Source organism: Geotrypetes seraphini, chromosome 17 (genome assembly GCF_902459505.1).
Source record: "Geotrypetes seraphini chromosome 17, aGeoSer1.1, whole genome shotgun sequence".
Classification (NCBI taxonomy): Eukaryota; Metazoa; Chordata; class Amphibia; order Gymnophiona; family Dermophiidae; genus Geotrypetes; species Geotrypetes seraphini.
Window position 1 is genome coordinate 43,834,871 of NC_047100.1, and position 26,965 is coordinate 43,861,835.

Genomic DNA, 26,965 nt, shown 5'->3' on the forward strand with positions numbered 1-26,965 from the left:
GCAACTGTTTTCTGTTCACTCACAGCGTCTCTCAACTGTCTCGATGTCTTGCCGCTTCAGATTTTTTCCAAAAGTTCCGTTAACCTCTTCCTCTGTCTCCTCTCATACAAGCCCAATCGCAGCTTTGTAAGAGAAAAGCAATTTCAATTCAGTATTTTGTTTATTTAGTAAGTTGATATTCCTTCTCTGTCTTCAGCATCTCGGTGTTCAATCACTGAGAGAAAACGCCGGTATTTCTTTCTCTCAGTTTTCTTCAATCAATCCCCCCTTTCAGCGTCGTCGCCGAAGGGCTTTCACATATATTGTCAGCTCTTTTTCCCTCTAGCTCCGTTCAGCTTTACTCTCTCCCAATATCTATTCGTTTTAGCACGGAGGGAAAAATTTTTTTTTTTTTTAATCAGCCTTTTTCAGTGCTGGCAGGAGAAGGCTGTATCAAACTGTCACAGCTCCACAATCAACCGTCAGCAGTCTCACATCAAAATCGGCTTCCTGTTCAACAGTTATTCAGCACACAGAGAAATAACAACACTTTTTATATTTCAAGCTTCTCTTTCAATATCTTACTCAGGCTTGGCAATTTATAATATCAGGTTGATGTCCCCTCATCTTCCTGTCATGAAAGAACTCAGCATAAAGAGAAACAAACCTTCTTTATTTACTTTCCTCCTTCAGATTATTGTTTGATTATCAGGCAGTATACTTTTCATCAATCTTTAAATTTATATCTTTCAACTTCTCTTCACTGCCTCGTCTTTTCAGCACATATAAAAGCCGGTAAAAGATTCAATTACCGTCTCCTCAGCTTTCTTTTGATGTCGGCGGTTTTCAATTTATTTTTTCAAAACAATCTTTCTATTTCTTTCCTTTCAGGTTTTTTTTCAATATCAGCAGTATATATCTGATAATTTCCGTTGATAGATTTTTCCCCCTCTTTTTTTCGTCGGTTAACTTTCCGTTGTCTTACTGATTCACTTTAAAATCGATCAGTCTCCAACTTATTCTGCTGTTAGTTTCTCTTTCTTAATGTCTTATTTCTATTCAATATATGACAGGATTATTTTAAAACGGCATTGAAACTTTCCCTTTCTTCCGTTGGCCAATTTGATTCTCTATAAGCCTGCTTTTACTGCCTCTCTGTATCAGCTCTAAGACAAGCCGGTAGAAGAAGCAATTAACCTCCCCCAGCCTTTCTTCTCTTCAGTGTCGGCGGTTTTTCGATTTATATCTTCTGATATGTATATTAGTTTCAATGTCTCACCGCTCTATCTCTGAGAAAGCTGTCAGTCCAAATTTTCAACAGCCTTTTTTCACTCACCCTGTTGCCGATTTTATCACTCCCCTTGTTCTCTTTCTTCAGGATTTTTTTTTTCCTCGGCAGGTACAAGTCTTTGTTTACATCAATCTTGAATCAACTGTCAGTTACCTGTCATCAGTGCCTCTCCGTTCCAGCGCCCCGATGTCTTTTCGTTTCAGCGCTAAAAAAACCGGCAAACTTTATTTTTTTTCTTCCCTCTTACAGTCTCTGTCACAGTTTCGGAGGAGTGCAATATCCAATCCGTCAGCTCTCCTTCTTTTAATTCCTTCTAGTTTTAACCCGATGTCTCTCCGTCTCAGCGCTGAGGGAGAGAAAACCAGCAAATCTCACTTTGGTTTCTTTTACTCGGTTCCTATCCTCGTTTCGTCAAGAGGATGTTAAATCTGATTTATCAATAGTTTCAGCTTCAAATATAATTGTTTTCTATTGAAATAAATAATAGTGGGATAATTTTATTTAATGTCAGTTGCCTAGTTGGAGAGGAGCGTCACGATCACCCGTCCATTCTGTGTTCGCGTTAAGCCACGCCCCCATATGTCATATTTTTAAAATGGAAAGAACAATAGCAATACAAAAAGGGACATATACTAAATTTATAAAAATATGGGGGCCATTGACAAAATACTGTAATGAATAAATAATATGATGTTTTCTTCTTCTTTTCTTCTTTTAAGGATCTTTTTATGACACACATAGAGGGGGGGTAAGAAAAATTAATTTATACATAGTATGTTATAATATATTATACAAAATGTAACGTATGAATAAAAGGTAATAAAAGGGTGGGGGGAGGGAAATGGGACAAAATTTGTTTAGATTATATTGTATTAGATATAAAAAAGTTATAGAATATTTATCAATTGTATTCTATTATGTTGTATACTGTTTATAAAAATTTGAAAATTAAAATATTATATTAAAGTAATGAAAGGGAGGGGGGAGGGTGAGGGGGAAAATCAAATTCAGATATATAATGTATTAGATATAAAAGTGATAATATGCATTTATCAATTGTATTTTATTATTATGTACACTTTATGAAAAATTAGAAAATAAAAAATAATGGAAAAAAAAAAAAAAATAAAGTAATTTGCAATGAAAAAAAAAAAAAAAAAAAGAATGCAAAAAGAAATTGGACAAAATAAGCCGTCCTAACGCTCGCACAAATGTCTTGTTCACCTTAAATACAAATTTGTGCAAGCGTTAAGATGGCTTATTTTGTTCATTTAAGGTTTGCTTCGTGCTGATAATGTTTGTCCAATTTCTTTTTGCATTCTAAGGCAACTCTGGTTCGGAAATTCCCCCCCGAAGAAGACCTGGTTTAGGGTTTACTCTTTCCAAAAATACTAGGACCAGGGGGCATGCAATGAAGCTACTAAGTAGTGGATTTAAACAAATTGGAGAAAATATTTCTTCATTCAACGTGTAATTAATCTCTAGAATTCATTGCTGGAGAATGTGGTTAGCTTGTCCGGTCATTTAAATCATTTTGGATATCAAGCCCAAGGCTTTTTTTTTTTTTTTTTTTTTTAAATAAATATATATATATACCATCATAATTATGAGTTCAAGATAGTTTACAATAGTATAATTCAGCTTAATATAGTTCAAATATTAGCATAAGCTTTACAGAGAAAGATAACAGAAAATAATAGGAAGTTAAAACATGTATCTTAAAAGGTGCCATCCTTCATCTACTCACCAATATACTGTTAAGACTCCTGACATAAAGTAGTCCTAATATGTATGCATGTCTATGATAATTATTGTTTAATACATTTTTAAACTATGTACAAATGTCTTTTTATGAATACTATATTAGAACAGCAAATTCTGACCAATCCAGCCCTAGGAATGCTCACCATAGGACACTGAATGAGATTCCTGGAAAGTGTTTTCACTATGAATAATGTTGAATATTGTAGTAGGGTTTTTTGGGTTTTTTTGGGTTTTTTTGGTTTTTGGTTTTTTGGGGTTTTTTTTCTAATTTGTTTATTCATTTTTTCATCTTACAACAAGTACACAATATTACATCATTTAAAACTTTTACACATCACCCAGAGGGTGGTGGACACATGGAACGCGCTTCCGGAGAATGTGATAGGCCAGAACTCTGTACAGGGGTTCAAGGAGGGTTTGGATAGGTTCCTGGAGGATAAGGGGATAGAGGGGTATAGATATAACTTGAGGTAGGTTATAGAAGTGGTCAGAAACCACTTCACAGGTAGCAGACCTGATGGGCCGCCGCGGGAGCGGACCGCTGGGCGAGATGGACCTCGGTCTGACCCAGCGGAGGCAACTTCTTATGTTCTTATCACTTGAATTTCTTTCTATTGTCATTGTAAATACATAACTTTATTCCCTCCCCACCCACCCTTCCCTCAAATATTTCAATCAAAAATATCATATAAATATTGTATTCTTATCTATTGATTAACCTTTAAATAGAACTTTATACCATCCCCCCTCCCCCCTACATATAAATATACTGTCAGTGGAAAATGATGTCTAATCATTACAATAATTTGCCAATGGATGTATAATAAAAGTTTTAATGGGGGAAGGGGGTTGTTTGTTTTCTGTGTGTCAGTGGGTTTAGATGTTCACCCCTCTGTTATATAAGATTGATAAAAGATAGTGCTTTATTTCTTTCCAGGCTACAGCTCCAGGACAGGATCACGATTCTCCAGCATGACATCTTAACCAGTAATGTACATGTTTATTTACTTTTCTAATGAACTTTGATTCATGGTCTTGACCATGGGAAGTTGATTAAACTATTTAAAAGTAACTTTGTATGAAAAGGGCTGATAAGGTAGGTTTAATTGGTGGGAGGTTGGTACAATATATAGTGTGGGGCATAGAATCAAGTAGGATAAAAGTGCTGCAGGAAATAGACTGTACTTCAGAATGTCTAGGGACAGATTGGCCGATATTCAGTGCTAGTTGGCTGGCCAGAAACAGCTCCTGGCCAGCCAAATAGCACATAGCTGGCTATCCACTGATATTCATCAGGAGATAGCAAGCTGTCTTCCACTAAATATCTGGGTTGGCGGATAACCCGGTGACTAGCTATGTCGCATAAACATAGCCAGCCATGGCCAATATTTAGCAGCTTGTTCACTAAGGCATGCGGCCGGATAGACCTGCCTAAAAAGCAGGCCTTAGCAGTCCTGCTGCTGAATATGGCTCTTAAACATTGGAACCTCCAGTAATCCAGATAACTAGATGTTTTTCTTTTTCTGGAAGCCTCAGCCCCACCACTCCTCCGCTATGTTAATTTTAAACATGCGGGAAGCATTACATGGTGCCTCATCATTGGCCATCCATTTCTATTCTCTCCATCCAAATTGCTTAATTTTCATTAATTTTCAGAAACATATCTTAATTCAAATATATAAATATAAAGTGCTTTAGTGTATTAGCCTTCAATAAAGTGCTTTGTACTTAGCTTTAGTTCTTAGCTACAGCCAACGTCTTGGAGTCAGACCCGACATGTTTCGCCCAAAAACGAGCTGTGTCAAGGGTCCCCCTAAGTAAGTAAAAGTAAAGGGAACAAAAGTTAAAGACGATCCCTAATGTCCACCTTTCTTCCCCCCTGCTCTTAATGAAGTACTTCTATTATATTTTATGAAAATGCTCACCGAGGTGGCTACCGTCATCCGACTCAATTATAGCTCTATGAGAAAGATGGCGGCGGCGTCTTTCCCCCGAGTTTAAATGTTCCCACCAACTCTTGCAAATGTACACGCCCCCTGTGTCCCCGGCTCTGATTCGCTCCCCACATAGCGGAGGAGTGGTGGGGCTGAGGCTTCCAGAAAAAGAAAAACATCTAGTTATCTGGATTACTGGAGGTTCCAATGTTTAAGGATTAGTTACCAGATAAAGAAGTTATATACACAAATGTATTGCCATTGATTTATGCTGAATATGGCTCTGGCATTAAATATCTGGGATCACTGCTGACTGTAGGAAGTAGCTGGCCTGCTTCCTGTTGTCTGAATATCGGGACCAGAGAGTTTGTGTGATTGAGAAAAAGTACAATAGAGTGGGTGTAACCCTCTTCATCTGATCAGGATGACAAAAAAGACAGTGTGAAATGCTAATAGAGGTGGGTAGTCTTAGGAATGAAGTGATAGTGGGAGATTTCAGTTACTGTACACCAGAAATCACAGTCCCGATTATGGGAACGGAGAAGCTCAAATTTCCAGAATTTGATTGAACAGCGATAAAAAAAATATGAGAAAAAATTTTTGGGAAAAAAGATTTCAGCGAAACATGCTATTCAACCAAAAACGGTTAGTTTCCATCGCTGATCTTAAAAAAAAAAACCTCCACCATAATTACTGTATTGTTCGCTCCATAAGACACACTTTTTTCCCCCAAAAGTGGGTGAAAATAAGGGTGTGTCTTATGGAGCAAATATACACCCCCCCCCCCAGTACCTTTAAATTGTGCTGGTCCAGCAGCAAACAAGGCAGGCACGAGCTTTTAGCGCTCCAGCCTGGGCCCGCACCGCTCCCTGAATGACTGCAGTCAGTTCTCATGGGACTTGCAAGAACTGATGGCAGCCATTCAGGAAGCAGCGCGGGGCCAGGCTGGAGCGCAAAACGCTCACGTCTGCCTTGTGCGCCGCTGGCCCCGAAGAATGAGAAAGGAAAGCAGCTGGCAAGGTGTCACTCTCATTCCCCGATGCTTGCAGAGACCCGAGGGGGTCAGCAAAGGTTTCCGGACTCGACGCAGCTCCCGGGGAGGGGGGCTGACGGCTACAAGCTGGTGCAAGTGCTGCTGAGTGGAGGAGCTCCCTGGGGGTTCACCCTCTAGGGGGGCAGGGAGCATGGGGAGTCTCTCATCAGTAAAGTAAGAGTACGTTGTCTGCTAACTTAGGAAAGGTGTGATGGGTGCTAGTTTGGGAAAAACTTAACTTTTCTTCTGTTGTTGCCATGTTAGTCGACTTGGGTATGTGAATTGCTTGACCTTTACTCACTGAACTATAGCCTACTTCCTCATTTTTTAAAAGCATGATGTTGCTATAACTAAAGGTTTCAAATCTCCTGTTTATTCAACTACGTTTTGGTGCTTACTTGTTGTGTTATGTGATGTTAATCAGGTTTTCTATTCCACCTTTACCTATTTAGGTCAAGGTCGGATTACATTACAAGAGGTTGGGTCAGTTAGCCAGGAAATTACAATGGACAGATTGACACAGACATTCAATAGGGTTGCTAGAACTGGTAGATCAGTACAACTATCAATACAGTTCAATTTTCAAAGATACAGATTGCCTGCTGCTTCTTTGAAAACTGCTGAGGTGTCAGGGTTGACAATTACCTGGCTTCTGTGTAAGGCCCTGCTGCTCCTCCATTGAAAAAATGGCTGCGGTGTCAGAGTTGGTGATTGCCTAGCTCCTGGGTAATGCCCTTCTGCTCCTCCATTCAGAAAGTGACTGCAGTGTCACCTGCCTGACCTCAAACCAGGAAGTTACATCGAGCTCCGATATTACTTCCCATGGGTTGGATACAGGGCCGGATTTAGATGAAAAGAGGCCCTAGGCTATTCCACTTATGAGGCCCTTTCACCTCCCATTTTTAAGTTTGTAAATTACATGAGAGATAATAAAATACATCATTACTGTGATATATATCAATATGTTAAATGAAACATGTTGTTATTGATACTAACCTTTATAAAAAATGTGACACAGATAATAAATAAAAAAAAGTCGAGAGCACTTATTTGGACATTTATTCTCAGCACCATATATAATACTTGTAACAATAACTAATCAAACATAACACACAACATTGCCCCTTCCTATGTCCATAGTGCCCCCAGGGCGTCCTTTCTCACCTCACCCCCCCCCCTCCGATGCCCGCCTGCCTCCCATCCCCCTTCCATTAAACACCCCCCATGCCATCCTGCCTGCCTGCCTTCCATTAAAACCCCCACCCCCCCTCCGATGCCAGCCTGCCTGCCTCCCATCCCCCTTAAAGTGACCCCCCCCCCACCCCCGATACCAGTCTGGTCCGCCCTGTCCTGACAGATCCACGTTTTGCCTCTCTCCCCGCGGGGCTGGGCTTTGCCCAGCTGTTTCTGGACTGACGTCTTTCCCTCCCTGATCCTCCTTCCAGGGCGAGAAAAAGAAAGGGAGAAGCCAAGTCGGCGCCCCGTTGCGGCCGTAGCCGATTCCGATCCCGAACGTAGAATTTCTCCTTATTTTCAGTTCAGTGTTTTAGTGTTCACTGTTTTTTAAAATAGTGTAATTTTAATTTTGCTAGCAATTTGAATGTAGGCCCCTCTTGATCTTGAGGCCCTAGGCTGAAGCCTAGTTAGCCTATAGGAAAATCTGGCCCTGGTTGGATAGAACCAGCAGCAGGACTCCGATGCTGACACTGCAGCCGTTTTCTGAACAGAGAAGCAGGAGCCAGGCAATCATGTTAATCATGATTACATTTTTTCACACATGTTAAATATTTAGCAAGTTGTTAACACGTTAAATAATAAGCAGCCCTACTTTTCATAAATGATATCATGATCTGTGAATATGGACCTAATAGACATACAATATAAAATTCTTAGCAGGGCATATTTTTTTATAGCAAAAGGCTTTCAATGCTAACATAGCTCTAACGGAAATATGCCCAAGATGTAGAAAGGAAATTAGAACTTTGGAATACACCATCTGGTCTTGCTTAGGAGCAGACTGTACTTGGGTAGAAGTGCTCCCTGTTCCACGTGCAGGTCTCAAGAGACAGGTAGTGTTCCAGAGCCTTAATGGTTGATGAGGCGATGACACAGGGAGGAGGGATTTCTCGGAAACTGGGCGACATTCTGGGGAAGGGAGGCCTATTCTGCCAGGATGGGCTTTACCTTAACCAGGGTGGAATCAGGCTGCTGCCATTGACATTTAAAAAGGAGCTAGAGCAGCTTTTAAAGCAGAAACTGGGGGAAAGCCAACAGTCGCTCAAAAAGTGCATGGTTTGGAACAAGATATCTTTAAAAGATGTTGCCAAAACAGAAGATAGGCCATCCCGTTGGCGAGGTTACAGTCGAGACCCTCGTTAGCCAGGTGTCCTTAAATACAAAGCAATAGATTTTAAAAGACTGCAAATAATCCATGTCAACTGCTGATCAAGGTGTAAATAGGAATGACAAACATTGTTTGAAATGTCTGTATGCAAAAGCTAAGAAACAAGATGGGTTAGAATATATTACAGTACACGAAGTGAAAAGATAGATATAATAGGCATCTCAGAGATCTAATGGAAGGAAGATAATTAGTGTAATACTGTGTTACCAGGGTACAAATTATATCACAATGATAAGAGTAGATCAAATAGGAAGGGGATATTAGAGAAAGAGGGAATTGAAGCAAACAAAATAAACATTCTGTATGACATAGATAACAGTATGCAAAAAACAAAAGGAATTGACCCCAAAATATCCACAAAGAAGAAAATCCAGAGAAAACCAAAAAAACTCTGTGGAGTGACGATGTTCCCAAATGGCCTTTATTAGAAAGTATCAAAGTTCCAAAGGTACACTAAAATCATCCACATAAAATAATTCCATCCACATAAAAGTAAATCATCCACATAAGAGCGTTAAAGGACCTAGTCCGCTAGGGATACAGGACCCAACACGGTCCGCGTTTTGAAAAAAGTCTTCTTCAGGGGTCCCTGGGGGTCCTATAAAGGTGAGTACGTGGGAAACAATTGTGTGGTGAACCGGAAGTGAGACCCTGCTTGCATTTGCAATGGAAGGCAATAGATAGCAGTATGGAATCCATATGGATAGAAATTCCATACATGCTGCTCTGTCATGCAGAATGTGTGAAGGAAAGGGATATACAAGTAGGCCTGTACTACCATCTCCCAGGACAAAATGGACAGACAAATGAAGAAAAGTTTATAGAGATTAGGGAAACTGGGCAAATTGGCAACTGTATAATGGGTCATTTCAGTTACACTACCAAAATAACAGGAGAGAGTAAGTTAAATTATCAGAAATTAAGTATACCTACTCTATACCCACTAATTTCCATAAGCCTCCCCTGCACTCACACCCAACCCGAGTTACTAAATGCACAGAAGAGGAAGACCTATAGAAAGGCCAATCACACACACAATCATGCATCAAAAAAGAAATGAAAAGAACATGAAAAAGAAAAAAGTGGAGATAAAAAAACCTCAGATAGGCTTCATGAGTTCAAAAAAACTCCACTTTCTTAAATAATATTCAAACAATCAGCCGTTTCTTCTTCCAGTCAAATAGTGCAAAAAAAACATTTTAACAATTGCAGGGAAAGACTCAGTATATCACAAAGGCACAGTTCATAATCAACAGAGCGCAGTCAAGGGCAAAAAAAGTGCCAAAAAGCCACAAACACTTAGCTGTTGTAAAGTGCTACCGTTGCTGCCACTATCCCCCAAAACCTGGAACAAGCACAGGATATACTTTGTGCTAAACAGATGCCGTTAGCACAAGACCCAACAGGGAACTTCCGTGTTTCGCTGGAGCTGCGTTGGGGATCTTGCTTCAGCATTAAATAGCAGAAACTGCAAATACACACACTGCACACAGAATGGCGCTGGGGATTTCAAACGCCGGCGTCCGCTGGCAAGAACTGTCGAAGCTCCGCCCCCCAGTATCCAACAGCTATATGGCAAGAGGGATGCCCACTCTCTCCTGCCACTGAAGGCCCATTCCCATGCCAGGTGCCCCCACAAACATCCTTTACCCTCCCCCCATCCTTTCTCAGAGACGTTGGAGCAGGGCAGAAGCTCAGTTCGTCCTGCTTGTAGGCTCTCCGCTTCCAAATGGCCTGGCTTTCCCTCCCTGGTGCCTAATGTGATACAAGGGGAGAGGCCTAAGGCCCTGCCCCTTGGGAGAGGCCTTGGGTGTCTGAGCCAAACAGAGCCTTAGGCTCCTTCCTCTGTATCCCAGGATACAAGAGGGAGGAATCTAAGCCAATCAGGCCCTGATTGCTATCTACAAACAAACCTTCTTGGGGTATTGTGCTAATGATATGTGTCTGCAAACAAGAAGTAAAGGCATACGAGCAGATGGTAACTGTCCCCCACGATCTAGATCAGGGGTGTCAAAGTCCCTCCTCGAGGGTCGCAATCCCGACAGGGTTTTCAGGATTTCCCCAACGAATACGCACTGCTTTCATTGTATGCTAATAGATCTCATGCAGATTCATTGGGGGAAATCCTGAAAACCGACTGTATTGCGACCCTCGAGGAGGGACTTTGACACCCCTGATCTAGATGTATTTTCTTAGAAATGTTACTGTTCTATCTTGTTTTAGAAGCCAAACAAATTTCAATTTTGATACCGACCCCAGCCCTAATATCTTTAAGTCAAGCTTCAGTTTTGTCTGCAAATGCAAGTGCATTTTGAACTGAAAATGCCCCCTGCGACTACTCTGTCTGCCCCACCCCCACCACCCCTCTCTAGGAGAGACTGGGTCCCCTTAGGTCCACCCATGACAGCCTTAGTAGCCATTTTGGTTAAGGATCTGGCAGGGAAAAGAGTAACTAGGGAATGGCTCTTGCCCCAGAGAGGCCACTAGACCACCAGAGCATTTAAAGGTAGGCCTTTTGGGTGATGGGAGCATGGAGGGGTCCTGCAAATTTACTGCTAATATTCACAGTAGTACTTCCATTGTGCCAGAGAGAGCTTCTCTCTGGAGTTCTTAAGGCAACTTATCCAGATGCACTTGAAAGTTGTTTTTAATCAAGCTTTAGGCACCCAAAATGATGGGCAATATTTCTGTATCTTTCTGCCTGATTTTCATAGTCTGTAACATAGTAGATGACGGCAGATAAAGACCCGAATGGTCCATCCAGTCTGCCCAACCTGATTCAATTTAAATTTCTTGGCAAGAATCCAAAGCTTTTCCCGGTACTGTGCTTGGGTTCCCACTGCCGAAATCTCCATTAAAACCTACTCCAGCCCATCTACACCCTCCCAGCCATTGAAGCCCTCCCAGCCCATCCTCCACTAAATGGCCATATAAAGACACAGACCGTGCAAGTCTGCCCAGTACTGGTACTTGAGGATCTTGCACCTCTCCACTCAGTTCATAACATAACATTTGTATACCGCATTACCCTTCAGATCTATGTGGTTTAACAAAGTAAAGAATTGTGAATTTGTACTTCACTCGGTGTTTGTAACAAGTATTCGCTTGGGACCGACACCTTTGATTTACTTTGTGCAGCAAAACATATGCCATCAGTTCTATATACCAACTTTAAATATTTCAAGCAACAAATACTTGATAACAGAAAGCATCGCAGGAAACATTTGATATTTCAAAGCATGTCCTTATAATTTGCCTGCTAGACTGAGAGGTCAGAAGATATACTTAAGTAACATACATAGCATAGTAGATGACAGCAGATAAAGACCCAAGTGGTCCATCCAGTCTCATAATAAATGTTATAGACCAGTGTTCGTCACAGTCACTGTGACGAACTTGTAGTGCATTTCGGAGATTCACTGGTGTGCTACCAAACGCTATTTTTCCAGGCTTCTTTTTGTGATATATTTCTTTTTACCTTTATTACCATGGACCCCTGATGAAGGTTTGTCCGAAACACGGACCGTGTTGGGTCCCCTGTCTGGTAAAAGGTTTTTAGTTAAGATTTATTTGTCAAAATAAAATTTGCCTGCACCGTGTACAAGTCTGCAGTTTTGGTTTGTTTGCTCTAGTCTGTTTTTTCACTGCAGACGAAGTTGGACCTCTGGTTCTTTTGTTGTTTTATAGACCAGTGTTCTTCAACCTTTTGACACCTATGGACCGGTGGAAATAAAATAATTATTTGGTGGACCGGCACCAGTCCGTGGACCAGCAGTTGAAGAACACCGGGCTAAGTTATGGGCCAGACCCCGCCCATCTCCACTCAATCTCCGCCCCCATAATAGCACTAATTGTAACACCATTTTTTCCATTCATTTTTCATATATACACACAATATAATCGTATTAACAACACGTAATGGTCAACCACAAAATTAAACTACACAAAGCACGCTGTATGCTTCTCAACATTCATTCCTACCAGAAAACAGATAACCCCATGCAAATGCAGGACCAAAAACTCAAAGTACTAATATTTACAAATAAACCCTAAAATGCAAGACTCTGCATGCAATACAACCCTAGAGGAAAAGAAACAAATGCATTTCTTCTTGAACAGACAACAGATGCAAATCAATCACTAAATTCAAAAATAAAATCAATCACTAAATTAAAAAAATAAAAGCATTCCTCCTAACGTTGTCTCTCTCCCTCCATGCTGTGCCTTGCCTTCTAGCCTGCCCCCACCTCTCTCCCGGTGTTATCTTCGGGCCGGTCCATGGTGCGATCAATGCAGCGTGTTCGGGCCAGTTCCCTGAGTGCTGCATTGCACAAACCTGCGGGCAGCTGCTCCTCGTGCGCATCCCGCTCCTCATCTGGAAGCCTTCCTTCTGACGTTGCAACATCAGAGAGAAGGCTTCTGGTTCAGGCGAGGACGCGCATAGGAGCCTTTTCCCACGGCTTTGTGCACTGCAGCACTCGGGGAGCCGGCCCGAAGACGCCGCGTTGATCGCACTGTGGACCGGCAGCTGAAGAACACAGTCATCTGCCCGATGGTCGTGCCGGCCCTGTGGACCAGCACCGATCCACGGACTGGCGGTTGAAGAACACTATTATAGAGGATTGTACTAAGCTATGTGCAGCTCATCCAGGGGAAGGGGTAAAACACGGACCTCGCGGATCTAAAATGGCACATCCTTAAAAATCCAAGGTCCGTGCATTGACAAGTCCGCCTTTGCTTTCCCTTCAGCTCAGCTCAGGTCCCCGGATCCCTCGCGGACCTCACGGCTCTGAACTGCACGTCACATGCAAAACAGGAATATGAGGAAAAAATAGCCCAGGAGGCCAAAAACTTCAAGCCGTTCTTTAGATACGTGAAAGGGAAAAAACCTGCAAAAGAGGCAGTGGGACCCCTGGACGACCAGGGAAGAAAAGGGTACATCAAGGAAGATAAACAAATCGCAGACAAACTAAATTCCTTCTTTGCGACCGTCTTTACGAAGGAGGACACCTCAACAATACCTGAAGCGGAGAAAGTGTTTGCAGGAGAAATAGAAGACAGCCTCACCACAGTTGAAGTGGACTTAGACCAGATATACTATCAGATCGACAAACTTAAAAGTGACAAATCCCCTGGACCGGATGGAATTCACCCGAGAGTCTTAAAGGAATTGAAGGTTGAAATCGGAGAGTTATTGCAAAAACTTGCAAACCTGACAATCAGAACTGGACAGATACCGGACGACTGGAGGATAGCGAACGTCACCCCAATTTTCAAAAAAGGATCGAGAGGGGAACCGGGCAACTATAGACCTGTGAGTCTTACGTCTGTCCCCGGCAAGATGGTTGAAGCACTGATCAAGGATAGCATAGTCCGGCACTTGGACGCACACGACTTGATGAAACCCAGTCAACATGGATTCAGGAAAGGGAAATCATGTTTGACGAATTTACTCCAATTTTTTGAGACCGTGAACGAGCAAATTGATAGTGGGAAGCCGGTGGACATAATATACTTGGACTTCCAGAAAGCGTTCGACAAAGTTCCACACGAAAGACTTCTCAGGAAACTACAAAGCCATGGCATAGAGGGGGATATACAAAGATGGATAGGCAAATGGCTGGAAAACCGAAAGCAGAGAGTGGGCATAAATGGGAAGTTCTCCGACTGGGAGAAAGTGACTAGTGGTGTACCCCAGGGCTCGGTACTTGGGCCGATCCTTTTTAATATTTATATCAATGACCTGGAGGAAGGAACATCCAGTGAGATCATCAAGTTTGCAGACGATACAAAACTATGCCGGGCGATCAGATCGCAGGAGGATAGAGAGAAACTCCAGAGTGACTTGTGTCGGTTAGAAACATGGGCGGAGAAATGGCAGATGAAGTTCAATGTGGAGAAATGCAAAGTAATGCATTTAGGCAATAAGAATAAGGAATACGAGTATACAATGTCAGGTGCAACTCTGGGGAAGAGTGAACAAGAAAAGGACCTGGGTGTACTGATAGATAGGACCCTGAAGCCGTCGGCACAATGCGCGGCAGCGGCAAAGAAGGCAAATAGAATGTTGGGCATGATAAAGAAAGGAATCTCGAGTAGATCGGAGAAAGTTATAATGCCGCTTTATAGGGCAATGGTCAGACCACACTTGGAATACTGCGTCCAACATTGGTCTCCTTACCTAAAGAAGGATATAAAACTGCTGGAGAGGGTGCAGAGACGAGCAACAAAACTGGTGAAGGGTATGGAGAAACTGGAATACGAGGACAGACTTATAACACTAGGATTGTTCTCCCTTGAGAAAAGGAGACTGCGTGGGGATATGATCGAGACCTTCAAAATACTGAAAGGAATCGACAAAATAGAGCAGAGAAGATTATTTACATTGTCCAATTTGACACGGACTAGAGGACATGTAATGAAGCTATGGGGGGACAGGTTCAGGACTAATGTCAGGAAGTTCTGCTTCACTCAGAGAGTGGTTGACACCTGGAATGCCCTCCCAGAGGAGATTATTGCGGAATCGACCGTCCTAGGCTTCAAGAGCAAACTAGATGCATATCTCCTTAAGAGAGGCATATAAGGATATGGTGGACTATAAATTACGCCAGGTGTACACCTGGCAGGGCCTCCGCGTGTGCGGATCGCCGGACTTGATGGACTGAAGGTCTGATCCGGAGATGGCAGTTCTTATGTTCTTATGTTCTTAAAAATCCGAGGTCCGCGCCACTTTTGAGGTCCCTGCCACTTTTAGTCTCTGGCTCTGACTATTTAACTCTGACGGATCCTAGCATAGGGAGGGAAAAGCATTAGGATCCGTCAGAGTTAAATTGTCATAGAGCTCTGTCAGAGCCAGAGACTAAAAGTGGCACGGACCTCAAAAGTGGCGCGGACCTCGGATTTTTAAGGATGTGACGTGCAGTTCAGATCCGTGAGGTCCGTGAGGGAGCCGGGGGCCTGAGCTGAGCTGAAAGGAAAGTGAAGGCGGACATGTCAATGCACGGACCTCAGATTTTTAAGGACGTGTGGTTTTTAGATCAGTGAGGTCCGCGTTTTACCCCTTCCCCTCATCCAGTGACATCCCTGCTTCAGCTACTTTACTACTGCCAATGAGAAAAAATGGTGGGCTAGGACAGTGTGTTTCAACCTTTTTACACCTATGGACCGGCAGAAATAAAAAAATTATTCTGTGGACCGGCATCTGAAGAACACTGGGCCAAGTCGTAGGCCAGACCCCGCCCCTCTCTACCCAATGTCCACCCCAGACCCTGCCCCCATAATAGTACTAATTGCACCTTGCAAGTCCCATGCCTCATCTGGAAGCCTTCCCTCTGACGTTGCAACGTCCGAGAGAAGGCTTCCGGTTCAGGCGCAGGATGCCCGTAGGGGCCACTGCCCGTGGCTTTGTGCACTGAATCAGTGAGGAAGAGGGAGCTGGCTCGAAGATAACGCCACATCGATCGTACCGTGGACCAGCGGTTGAAGAACACTGTTTTGGGCCTGATGCACATGTTGGCCCTGTGGACCGGCAGGAAATTTCTGTGGACCGGCACTGGTCCATGGACCGGTGATTGAAGAACACTGGGCTAGGAGACAAGAGTAAGTTTGGAGGAACCCCCCCCCCCTCCATATTTGGGCGCTGTTGGACTGCACTGCTTGTACAGCCTTTGGTATGACTGTGATGCTGCATTGTCTCCTTGAAAACTGCGCTGGCAGGCTTGTTTGTTTATATATTGGGATTTATTAACTGCCTTGATAAAGCGGTTGTCTTTGAAGCAAGGGGGTTATCTCTGACAGCTCAGAGTTCACTGAAATTGCTTTCCCTGGTAATCTGTAGGAAGCTGTGATGACTCTGCTGAGCTTTTCTTTGCTTTGTACTGAGAGGTTAGAGATAAACTTGCCTAGGGCAAGGCATGGAGAGGAAAAACAGTGTGCCAATATTTGTTTCTTTTCTTGAACTGGGTGAATCTAGTTAATGTTTATGTCTTGGGAAAGTCAGCCATGGAAAGAGGTGAACAGGGTCAATAACCGTACAGGTGGTGCTCTTTGAACTTTGACACAACCTCAGTCCTGTGCATTTCAATTTGAATTTCACGTATTTACTGTGCGCTTCAGCCATAAACCGTACACACTGCACATTGGGCAACTCGGTTGTGAATCCCATTCAACACTCATTCTGCATCTCAGCTCTGATGCCCAAGCACTGGCCAGACTTTTATGGTTCACTTCTCCCTTTGTATTCGCTGTGATAGGGGATTAACAGAACCGCAAATACAGAAAAAGCGTGAATAACTTTTTCATGTTATTCGCTGTTTTCTATTAAAAACCATTGTGAATATGGTGAAACCGCGAATAACATGGTGGGAGACCTGGCCTGTTCCTGAAGGAGAGGCAAAACACGGTGAAGAAAGTGCCGGGAATCATTGATTTTCTCTGTAAAAGCTTAGAATCAGCAATTTCTCTATGCAAGCTGATGTAATTTGGGGGGAGGAGCCAGCAAGCTAAAAACCGTGAATAATCAAAACCGCGAATCCGGAGGGAGAAGTGTAGATATCCTGCAAACAGGATGGTTGGATAGGCTGGAGTGAGCTTGGACTGCAACTTCAGCATTTGGAAGCTAAGACAAGACCAGGTGGACTTTACAGTCTATGACCCAGAAATACCAAAGAAGAGACAAATTAATTTAATCATGTGTTTTTAATGGGAATAACTAATGGGCAGACTGGATGGACCGTTCAGGTCTTTTTCTGCCGTCATTTACTATGTTACCTGCCAGAAACCCAAAGAGTAGCAACGTTCCAGAACTGAGATTGTGATGTCATAATGCCTCAATCCACCAATGCCTAAGAGCCAACTTCAGCAGTGATGTCACAATGGCTTGATTAGGTGGCAACTTCAGCAGTTGGAACCTAGGACAAGACCAGGTGGACTTTACAGTCTATGACCCAGAAATATCAAAGAAGAGACAATAATTTTTTTTTTTTTCAAATTAAATTTCCATTTTAATTACAGGATCAAAATAAGAAAACAAGAATTTACAACTCACAAATATAATCACAAATTGACTCTTTTCTAGCCCACATTAATGGTGGACGTATCTAGAAACGGCAAATATAAACAAGCAATTTAAAAGAAATTAAACATTTTTATCACAGAAGCTTATTAAATTAGAGACAAGTTAATTTAATCATTAATTTTTAAAGGATATAAATAATGGTCAGACTGGATGGACCGTCATTTACGATGTTATTATCAATCACTCTGTATACCAGCCCTGACCGTAACACCTCCTGCTATTCTGTGCAGTTTTTGTGTTCTTGACCCCCTAGTCCTATGGCTATAGTTTTGGTACACCAGTGAATGGTATCAGAGGAAAGAGAGGGAACTGTTGTTAGCCTTCCTAAACCACCATCTGTTGGAAAAACATCAACCAAAGTAATTCCTCCAGATTAAAGATGAGGATGACCCCATCCCATACTGTTTCTTATACCCCGCAATTATCAGCAAGGAATCATTGCAGCTTACATAAGATTAATAAGGATTCATAATAGTAACATCAAGGATCAGTTAACATAGAGTTCATGTCTTGGATTACAGTGAGAACAGATGTGTCTTTAGTGATTTCCTGGACTGAAAATAGGAAGGGATCTGTCGCAGGGAGGCTGGAAGGCAATTTCAAATCTTGGGACCTTGGAACTTGAAGGTAGACTCGAAGAGTGTGTGGGGGGGGGGGTTTCTGGATTTGATGAGGAGAGGGAAGAGGCAGTTTGCAGCGCTGGGTTTTTCTTGAATTGTAGAAGGAATGCGTGACCTGATTGGCCGATGTTAGCCCAGTTGAGTTTTTCCATATATGGTCTTGTGGACAATACATGCGACTTTAAATTGGATTCTACTGATAACTGTCAACCCAGTGCAGCTCCGCCAGTATTGGACTGGCCCTCTCAAACCTGGTCTTGCGAGGGATCAGTCTAGCCGCTGTGTTCTGGAGCAACTGCAATCTCTTAAGCCTTTCATTGGGATGTTACATAATAAAAAATCACCCTCTATATGGTATTTATATGTATTTTATGTATGTGATTATGAACATAACCCGACTCCCTTTCGATCAGCCGAGGGCGACGGAGGCCATCGCCCGTACCTTCCGAACGGCGCTCGCTATTGACTCATGTTCAATTGCTGTTTACATGGAACCCTTCTCCGCTTAGGATTTAACCAGGCTAGAAGGTTTTTAAATAAATAAAATTCATACCTTCAAATCTCACTACTGTTTGGAGAATCAATCCCGACGAGATAGTCGATTTGGCCAAGCAGTTCTATAAGCGTTATTCTCTGTTTAGATGCCAACTACTCTCTAACCCAGTGGTTCCCAAACCTGTCCTGGGGGACCCCCAGCCAGTCAGGTTTTCAAGATATCCCTAATGACTATGCATGAGAGAGATTTGCATATAATGGAAGTGGCAGGTATGCAAATCTCTCTCATGCATATTCATTAGGGATATCTTGAAAACCTGACTGGGGGTCCCCCAGGACAGGTTTGGGAACCACTGCTCTAACCCTTTAGGTTTCAGCTAGGGAGTCCCATATGTGAGAATTTGCTGCCTGCTTTTCCTGGGATAAAGCACAGATAACAAAATCTGCAATAGAGCGGACACCCCTTAAGGTGTGGAAAACATGAGGAAAGACCTAGTGAAGCTTGAGGAATGGTCTGAAATTTGGCAGCTAAGATTTAATGCTAAGAAAAGTCATGCATTTGGGCCACAAAAACCTGAAGGAACAGCACAGTTTAGGAGGTGTCGTGCACATAAGCTCTTCACTCCCTAAACTGTACCGTTCCCTGGGGGTTTTGCAGCCCAAATGCATGACCTTGCATTTCTTAGCATTAAATTTTAGCTGCCAAATTTCAGACCATTCGCCAGGTCTTTCTTCATGTTATTCACACCATCCGGTGTGTCTACTCTACTGCAGATTTTGGTATCATCCGCGAAGAGGCAAATCTTACCCGACAACCCTTCAGCAATATTGTTTATAAAAATGTTAAAAAGAACAGAACCAAGAACAGTAGTAGTAGTAGTTATTCTGGCCAGACATATGGTAGAATACCCCATGATGCGGGCCATCACTATTTTTTTTTTCTCCTTTACACATGGAATTTAAGTTATGCCTTTTTCCTGTAGAACTTGAATTCTATTTGACTGAAGGTCCGTTTTTTTATTTATTAATTAATTTAGGTATTTATATACCGCCTATCAAGATTATCTAATCAAATTAATGTCAGGTACTGAAGCATTTTCCCTATCTGTCCTGGTAGGCTCACAATCTTTTTAACATATAGCACTACCCGTCCACCAATTTAATTCACACTATCACTGTGATATAAATGGTACCCTGGTATAACAATGTATAGATTTGATTTTGTCAGGTATATGGGCTCCCAATTGTTATATTAGGAGTCAATGATTGTGAAGGTGAATTTCACATCTAGCTTCTTTTCCAGATCATAATTTCCTGCTCCGCCACAACCTGGTAGACATTATAGTCAGTAACCCGCCTTACATCTTCAAGGATGATATAGCCAGCCTGGCCCCAGAGATTCTCAGGTACTTATATGTTGCCCATGCTGACTGTCATACCTTTTCTCTCACTCCTGTCTTTCATCCACATATCTGTTCGCTTAATTTATCATTATTCTTAATCTATCTGTCTATATACAGCCATCCCTTTTTCTTATAAATACTAGCTATGAGGGCACTTTCCAAAGTAAATTTTCCTTATGTTAATTGGCTGCCTGAAAATTGCCCACCCTGATTTTGGGTAACACATGCCCTGCTACCAGGATCTGGGGTGAAGAGGAATGCTTCTTGGGCAGGGATGGTGATAATGCACATACTTTTATATTTTCACTAATACATGGGTTTTGGTTGCAAAGTAATCCTGCCATAAGGAGATGGAAGTGTGTGTGGAAATATTTTTCATAGGAGATTTTCAAAGTAAAAGCACCCATGGACTTTGATGCTATGCAGAGAGTTTAAAAATTGCACCCTATATGAACATAAGAACATAAGAATTTGCCTCCGCTGGGTCAGACCAGAGGTCCATCGCGCCCAGCAGTCCGCACCCGCGGCGGCCCATCAGGTCCATGACCTGTCATGTTATCTTGATTTAGCCCTATAGCCCCCTTGTTTTTATCTATACTCTTTCCATACTCTTATCTACCCTTATCTGTATTGGAACCAATTTCTTCTACAACCATCCCCCTTATGACCATTTGTTTTACTCCTATCATGTTTAAATCAAAGGGGGAAAAAAAACCCTCTAATATTTAGCTACAAAAAATATCATATGAAATATGCATGAAAGGTGAAAGGTGTCCCAAAAGAATACCAGACAACCTTGTAATCATCACACACCAACAGAATATAGCATATTTCCATTTAGTGCATTTTATGAATGTTTCTTAAAAGTCCCTTTCTAGGATTTGTAAATACTGTACACAAAAAAACCCCCAACACATTCAATGCTATGTATTTTGTTTTATTGCAAATTTCACAAAATAACAAAGGTAGTACAGTGGTCGTATTCAAAGAGACTTTATTGAAATTTTCATTAATACAATCCATAAAACCAGAACTTAAAGATGCCACATAACAAAGAAGGATACAATGATACAGCTAGGAAAGATTTAAGATATATGATGAAAGTACAGCGCATATAGTTATAATAATAATAATAATCATAAAGTGTTGTCACAAAAGGAGGTTAATGAGCTTAAGGAGAGCCGTCAAATATCTTTCCATGCGAGGCCGTGACACTTCAAATTCCCCCACCAACCTGCCTTAAAACTTTTTGAGAGGTATCCTCAAGTAAGTGAGCATTTCCAAATACATTCTTTTCATCTACTGAGAAATTTCTTGTCTTTCAAGCATGTGACTTTTCCTCTTACCTATTTTCCCTTTTCTATCATGAGCTTCATTAGAGTAACATTTTAAAAAGCCAGAATGATGACAAGGGCTGCCCCAGAGGTTTCCAAGGACTGGCCCACTAGCCCCCAGGCCTTGCATTGAAGAACACTGCAGTAATATATGAAAAAGAAAATACTGTACCAGAATCCAAATGTCCACCAGGGGGAGAAAGAGCAGAAGTAAACAGAAAAAACAATGAAAAGGGAATGAAACAAAATAAGAAAAGCTATTTCAACAACCAGGCAATGATGCATCTTACACTAATCATGAACACCATCCTCCCCTCGATAGGTCCAGCACCTCTCCCCCTGCCAGCTCCTAAACCAGATCCAGCACCACCCTTCACTTAAGCTCCAGCTCTGGAGCCAGCCAGCACACCCCCCACCCCCCCACCCCCACCATGGGTCCCTTCAGCTCGGGAACCAACCTGCCAGCACCCTGCCATCACCACCACTACGGGACATAACAGCAGAATCCCCTCCCCATAATTCCAGCAGCCCCTTCCCATGTGTGCAGCGGCAACCCCCCCTCCCCCCAATGGGCCAGTATCTCCTCTCCAGCTCCCCTCATGCCTATTTTACCTGAAGGAACCAGCCACGCCATGATGAAGAATCTTCAGATGCCTGCTCTGAGGCCTTCCTTCTGCCGAGTTCCTCTTTGATGTAACTTCTGGTTTCAGTGTATTATGTACAATATGTTGTCTGTGTATACTGAATGCATATATATTTTGTCTCAGCTATGAAGACCCCGTGGCTCTTGATGGTGGAGAAGATGGGATGCAGATCATCATAGGGATCCTGTCTGCCACACCTCATCTCTTGAAGTCTTATGGGTAAGTATTCTTCCCTTGGTCCAGATTTGACCAGAACAGTTACAACTTGGTAAAATAAGGCTTGTTTATTAACAAAATCCATTTGGACTTCCTTGCATGACAATGGGTCCTGTAGGTGCATTGGGGGGTCAGAAAATCACTCAGATCAATAATTACAGTACTTTAGACTTGCTTCCTGGAAGTATAATGCACCTATATTTGGCCCTAGACTTTCCTATGGTGTCTGTACACAAGAAGGAATATGCCCAGGTGGAAATACATGTATTATTTCTTATAAGATAATAATAATTAGCAAATTTGGCAAACAAACATACAAAAGATACTATTGAGGATAACTCAAAATAGATATTTGAAAGGTGAAGATTATGATTTAGTACTTTTTAAATGGAAATTTCCAACAAATGCATTGGCTTCTTATTTGTAAACTGTTCAGAACCTCGTTAGAGATTAGACAGTCTATAAGAGCCCAGATTAGATTAGAACAGCTAATGATTATTTGCTGAGAAGAGATTACAAAAGCAGCAAATATATATTAGGCTTATAGACTGGAACTGTATCAGATTGCATTTCTAGTGCAATAGATATGTCATTCTGGACGAACGGATGGATGGGTACTATCCCCTTGCTTGCAAGCCGTGCAGAAGGAATCCACTCCAGCTTCTGAATCCCTCCTCCTTCACCAGAAGGCTCTGCTGCCCCCCTCCAGTTTTTCCTTCTGCAAGCTGTATCTGGAGGCCTGCTTACTATTCATTATGGCAGAGTTTCATTTTCAGGCGCCTCCAATGTAGCGGAGTGGACAACGTCTAGGCTGATTTCCTCAGCAGACAGACACTGGATCTGGGCGAAAGGACGCTGTCTGCAGCAGCCTTCCCATCCATTGTTTGGTGCTGGAGTTGTCCAACATTCATTCTGATGGCGACAGCAGGACCAATTCTTCAGTCAAAGATCCGAGCCCAGAAACGCAGGTCTGGACACTCTGGTCCAGCCATGGCCAAAGGCGAGCACTTGTACGTGTTTCCTCCATGGCACATGATAGGCCAGATACTGTGTCTGTGAGAGTCTCTCTCCTCCAGGCTTCATCAACTTCAAAATATTTTCGAATATGATGGCCCTTTGAGCTAATGAATTGACTTGTGGTTTCAAAGAAAAGTTGGCATCTAAATAGAAACCCAGTAGTTTTATGAGTGAAAAAAAATGATATTCTATTTTTATTCACTATAATATTTTCAGGGCTGATTTTGGAAGAGTTATCAATAAGCAACATTCTTGGTTTTTGCAGACATCCAGTTTGAATGATTTCTCTCTCTAAATGAACATTGGAAAAACTGGAATTAGCATTGTTATATCGTCAGCATAACTGTAAGATAGAATACTTTGGCCTTCCAATTTGGCATCTAAAGAATGTCTCTCTATATTCCTGGAAATTTCCTGTGGCTCTGGGGAATTTCCATCCTAAAGCTCTGCAATATACTATACTTTGTGACTCTCCTTGCTTGAATCCTAGGTTATTCTAATTAGTCCGTAGGTGTTTCAGAGTTGATGATTTATTATTCTCTTTCTCTCTTCCTATTAGAGATGTCTTTCTTGAAGTGGATCCAAGGCACCCAGAGATGGTTGCACAGTGGCTTCAAATCCATCCTGATCTGGACCTTAGTCTCATTGCTACCCACAAAGACTTTTGTGGCAAGTAGGTCACCTTTAAATGCCTCTTCCCTTCTTGTCGATTTCTAAATGATGCAGTTATAGAATAATTGAAAATACAGAAAAATACCAAGTACTTCTGACATTTACAATATAGATTCTCTCTGCCAGATTTTCAAGGAAAGCACTGACAATGAATTTCAATCCTCACTTGCAGCACCTACTGTTATTTAATTCCAGAGTTACCAAAATTCGGCTTTGGTTTCTGGCATCAACAAATGTGAACTTGAGGACAAGTAAATGGATCATATGCATTCCACTAATGATCTAGGTCTGGTCCTCAAAGATAAAAATAATCAGCCCACTATTAAAAAGAAGTTATATGTTCACAGGCCAAATTATTATCCAGATAGCAATGCTATTCAGCAGGATAGCTGTCTGCTTAACATACCTAATTCAAATGGATATTGTCAGCATGGTTGACCACATTATTCTTACATTCAGCACTACTACCTATATAGATGCCCCCCCCCCAGTCATGGTACAAGGGCTTGTCATGCCACTGGGGCTTGCACGCATTTGAGAAACTGAAAGCCATGCTGTCGGTAGTTTCACTCCCAGCAGAGTCTCACAAGGTGGACAGATTTCAGCGGAGATGTCAGACTAACGATGCACCACCCATTTGGGCAGCAGCAGAAGGGCAGTGTTGGAGGTGGAGGATCGCGTTTGATGCAACAACATCAAATTTATACTGCGCAGAAGAAAGACCCGGCAATCTACTTTTCTATTCTGCCATGAAAACTTGATGATGATCCTCAAGTCGCTAGGACAGCAGCGCTAAATATATATGTATTAATTGAAGTATTGGCGCTTAAACGAACGTTACAAACTATACAAAAAATTGGAAATTAATACCCTCCTGTGAGCATCTGAGCTGTTACCACCCCAGCCGGCACTAAAAATGCTAGCATAGCTTTGTAAAGAGGGGATAATTTATATATCCCTTAAAATCTTTTGCTCAAAACTAATCAATTAAAAAAACATACTTAAACAATAAAATGAAAATCTAAATAAAATGATTTTATGAATTTAGAAGAAAATTTTTTAGAAAAATTGGGGGTTTTTTACTCTCTATTGAGACCTGGAATTTGAACCATGAGCCTTTGTACCAGGGGACTCTAATCCCTAGGCCAACTTCTCTCAATGTATCTGAAATATATATATATATATATATATATATATATATATATATGAGTGTGCTCATACTCTAACTTAAAGGTCATATGTTGAAGACCAGTGAACATTCCCACTGTTGTTCATTTTCAACTTATTTCATTTCAACACAAAAGCTGAATACAAAGGTATTATTGATACCTCAGCAACAAAAATCAATTTACATTATGGTCCTGATAAGCGTAAGAAACTACTACTTATCTGAAACGTTTTATAGTGTCCAGGAGGTTGCCTCATCTATGTCTTTATAGCTTTTAAAATGTTCACAGATTTAGGTGTTGAAAAAAGTGTTATAAAAGGAGTGTTGATTCCTTAAGACTAGTCTCCACAATGTGTACTCCAATTACTCCATGTGCTCAGTACAAAAATTGAGAAAAAACTAAATCATATGACCCCCCCCCCAGGCTTAAGAGGGAAATAAGCACATAAAAAATTAAAAGGAAAAAATACAGACTACATAAAGTCAAACCTATGGTGAGAAACTCTTACAAGCAAAGCAAAAAAAAGGACTCTTCAAATTAACAAATTGTATGTATTTCTCTCAGTTGTATAACCAAATCCATACATCTTCATGTCTGAGATAGAGCCATTAACTAAAGAAACCCAAGGACAGAGGTCAATTCAGGGGTGGCTGAAAATGTATCTTCTCATTCAGAGAACTCATCCTCCCCTTATTTCTTGATCAGTTCTCGGTCCAATAACATCCTTCTAATCCTTCTAATCATCCTTCTAATCATGATATGCTTATTTCTTGATCAGTTCTTGGTCCATTAACATCCTTCGAATCCTTCTAATCAACCTTCTAATCATGATATGCTTAAGAATGATTATAAAGCACTGTCCATTTCTTGTCATTCAGCCCCCAAACACAGGACTTGAGCTGTGATTGCAAATATGAGAGAGAGGTTGATGGCACCTAACTTATAGGACAACAGATTTATTGAATCATAAGTTTTTGAGGACAGGTCGCTTGGTCATGCGTCAAAGGAGTATATACTTTCTGTACTTTGTATTCTCTTTCTCCTCATCCATCTTCTCTATCAACTCCTTTGTGAACTTGCATACATCTGGTGGAAATAGGCTCTTGTCTTTGAAAGCTTACAGTTTAAATAAACCTTTGAGTCTTTAGGTTCCACTAGCATCTGTGTTGTTTTGGGTACCTGTCATCCTTACCCAGCTTCTAGCATCTGTGTATCCCACTATAGGAATTTAATTGTGTAGCATGCTTTAAGCTATTGTTACAACACAGTGACCATGCCTGCATATTCTTTTCAGTGGGTTCTCTTATTTACTTCTAAAGATGTATGGATAATGAGTTTGCAGAATCTTGGCTTTTGGATATACAGTATCAAAATTTGACACAATTAATTTTTGATGTATAAGCAAAGTCTGCATACTGAGGTGGTGTGTCCTTCTCTCAACAGACCACGGTTTCTACATCTTCGGAAGGGGAAAGTACCAGGCAGCAGTGCCAGAGACTGATTTCTTCGGCCTTGAGACAACAGCAAGGGACTAAAAAAAAAAAAAGTGAACTAAATACAAATAAATAGCTCCTTTGTACTTGAGCATTGATCACAGTTGTCATGCGATCCATATAGACGGTATCTTGGTCTTTTAGTTTTAGTTCTTCAAAACAAGTTCAGAGTCTGTACATGTATGGAGGCAAATCCAGATCTGGATCAGCTTAGCCAGATTAACTGGAAGCCATGGCACTAATTTGGGCACCTGTTTTCTGACATCAGAATATCAATGACAGATGTCTGCATGGCCGCAGTACTGGCAGTCCCTCCCGGGAATCTGTTCACAACAACTGCTCTGTTACTTACTCCATAGGCTTCTGAGAAATGAAGCCAAGATCTCTTTATAAGTTAAACTGCCAGTCTCCAGGACAGTAA

General features: G+C 41.7%; 1 protein-coding gene across 6 annotated transcripts in view; it reads left to right on the forward strand.

Moving 5' to 3' along the window:
- HEMK1 (HemK methyltransferase family member 1) overlaps nt 1-26,667 on the forward strand; it is a 99,581-nt gene extending 72,914 nt beyond the window's left edge. For 4 of the 6 annotated variants that reach the window (XM_033926114.1, XM_033926117.1, XM_033926115.1 and 1 more), the window contains exons 7-11: nt 3,972-4,021; nt 19,900-20,002; nt 22,101-22,196; nt 23,770-23,883; nt 26,495-26,667. In XM_033926114.1, the coding sequence (XP_033782005.1) occupies nt 3,972-4,021; nt 19,900-20,002; nt 22,101-22,196; nt 23,770-23,883; nt 26,495-26,552 (421 nt within the window). In that variant the 3' untranslated portion in view covers nt 26,553-26,667. Of the gene's footprint in view, nt 1-3,971; nt 4,022-19,899; nt 20,084-21,125; nt 22,060-22,100; nt 22,197-23,769; nt 23,884-26,494 lie in introns of those variants that run through there. The other 2 variants (XM_033926118.1, XM_033926119.1) reach the window with 2 other exon arrangements.
- Nucleotides 26,668-26,965: the final 298 nt, after the last annotated feature.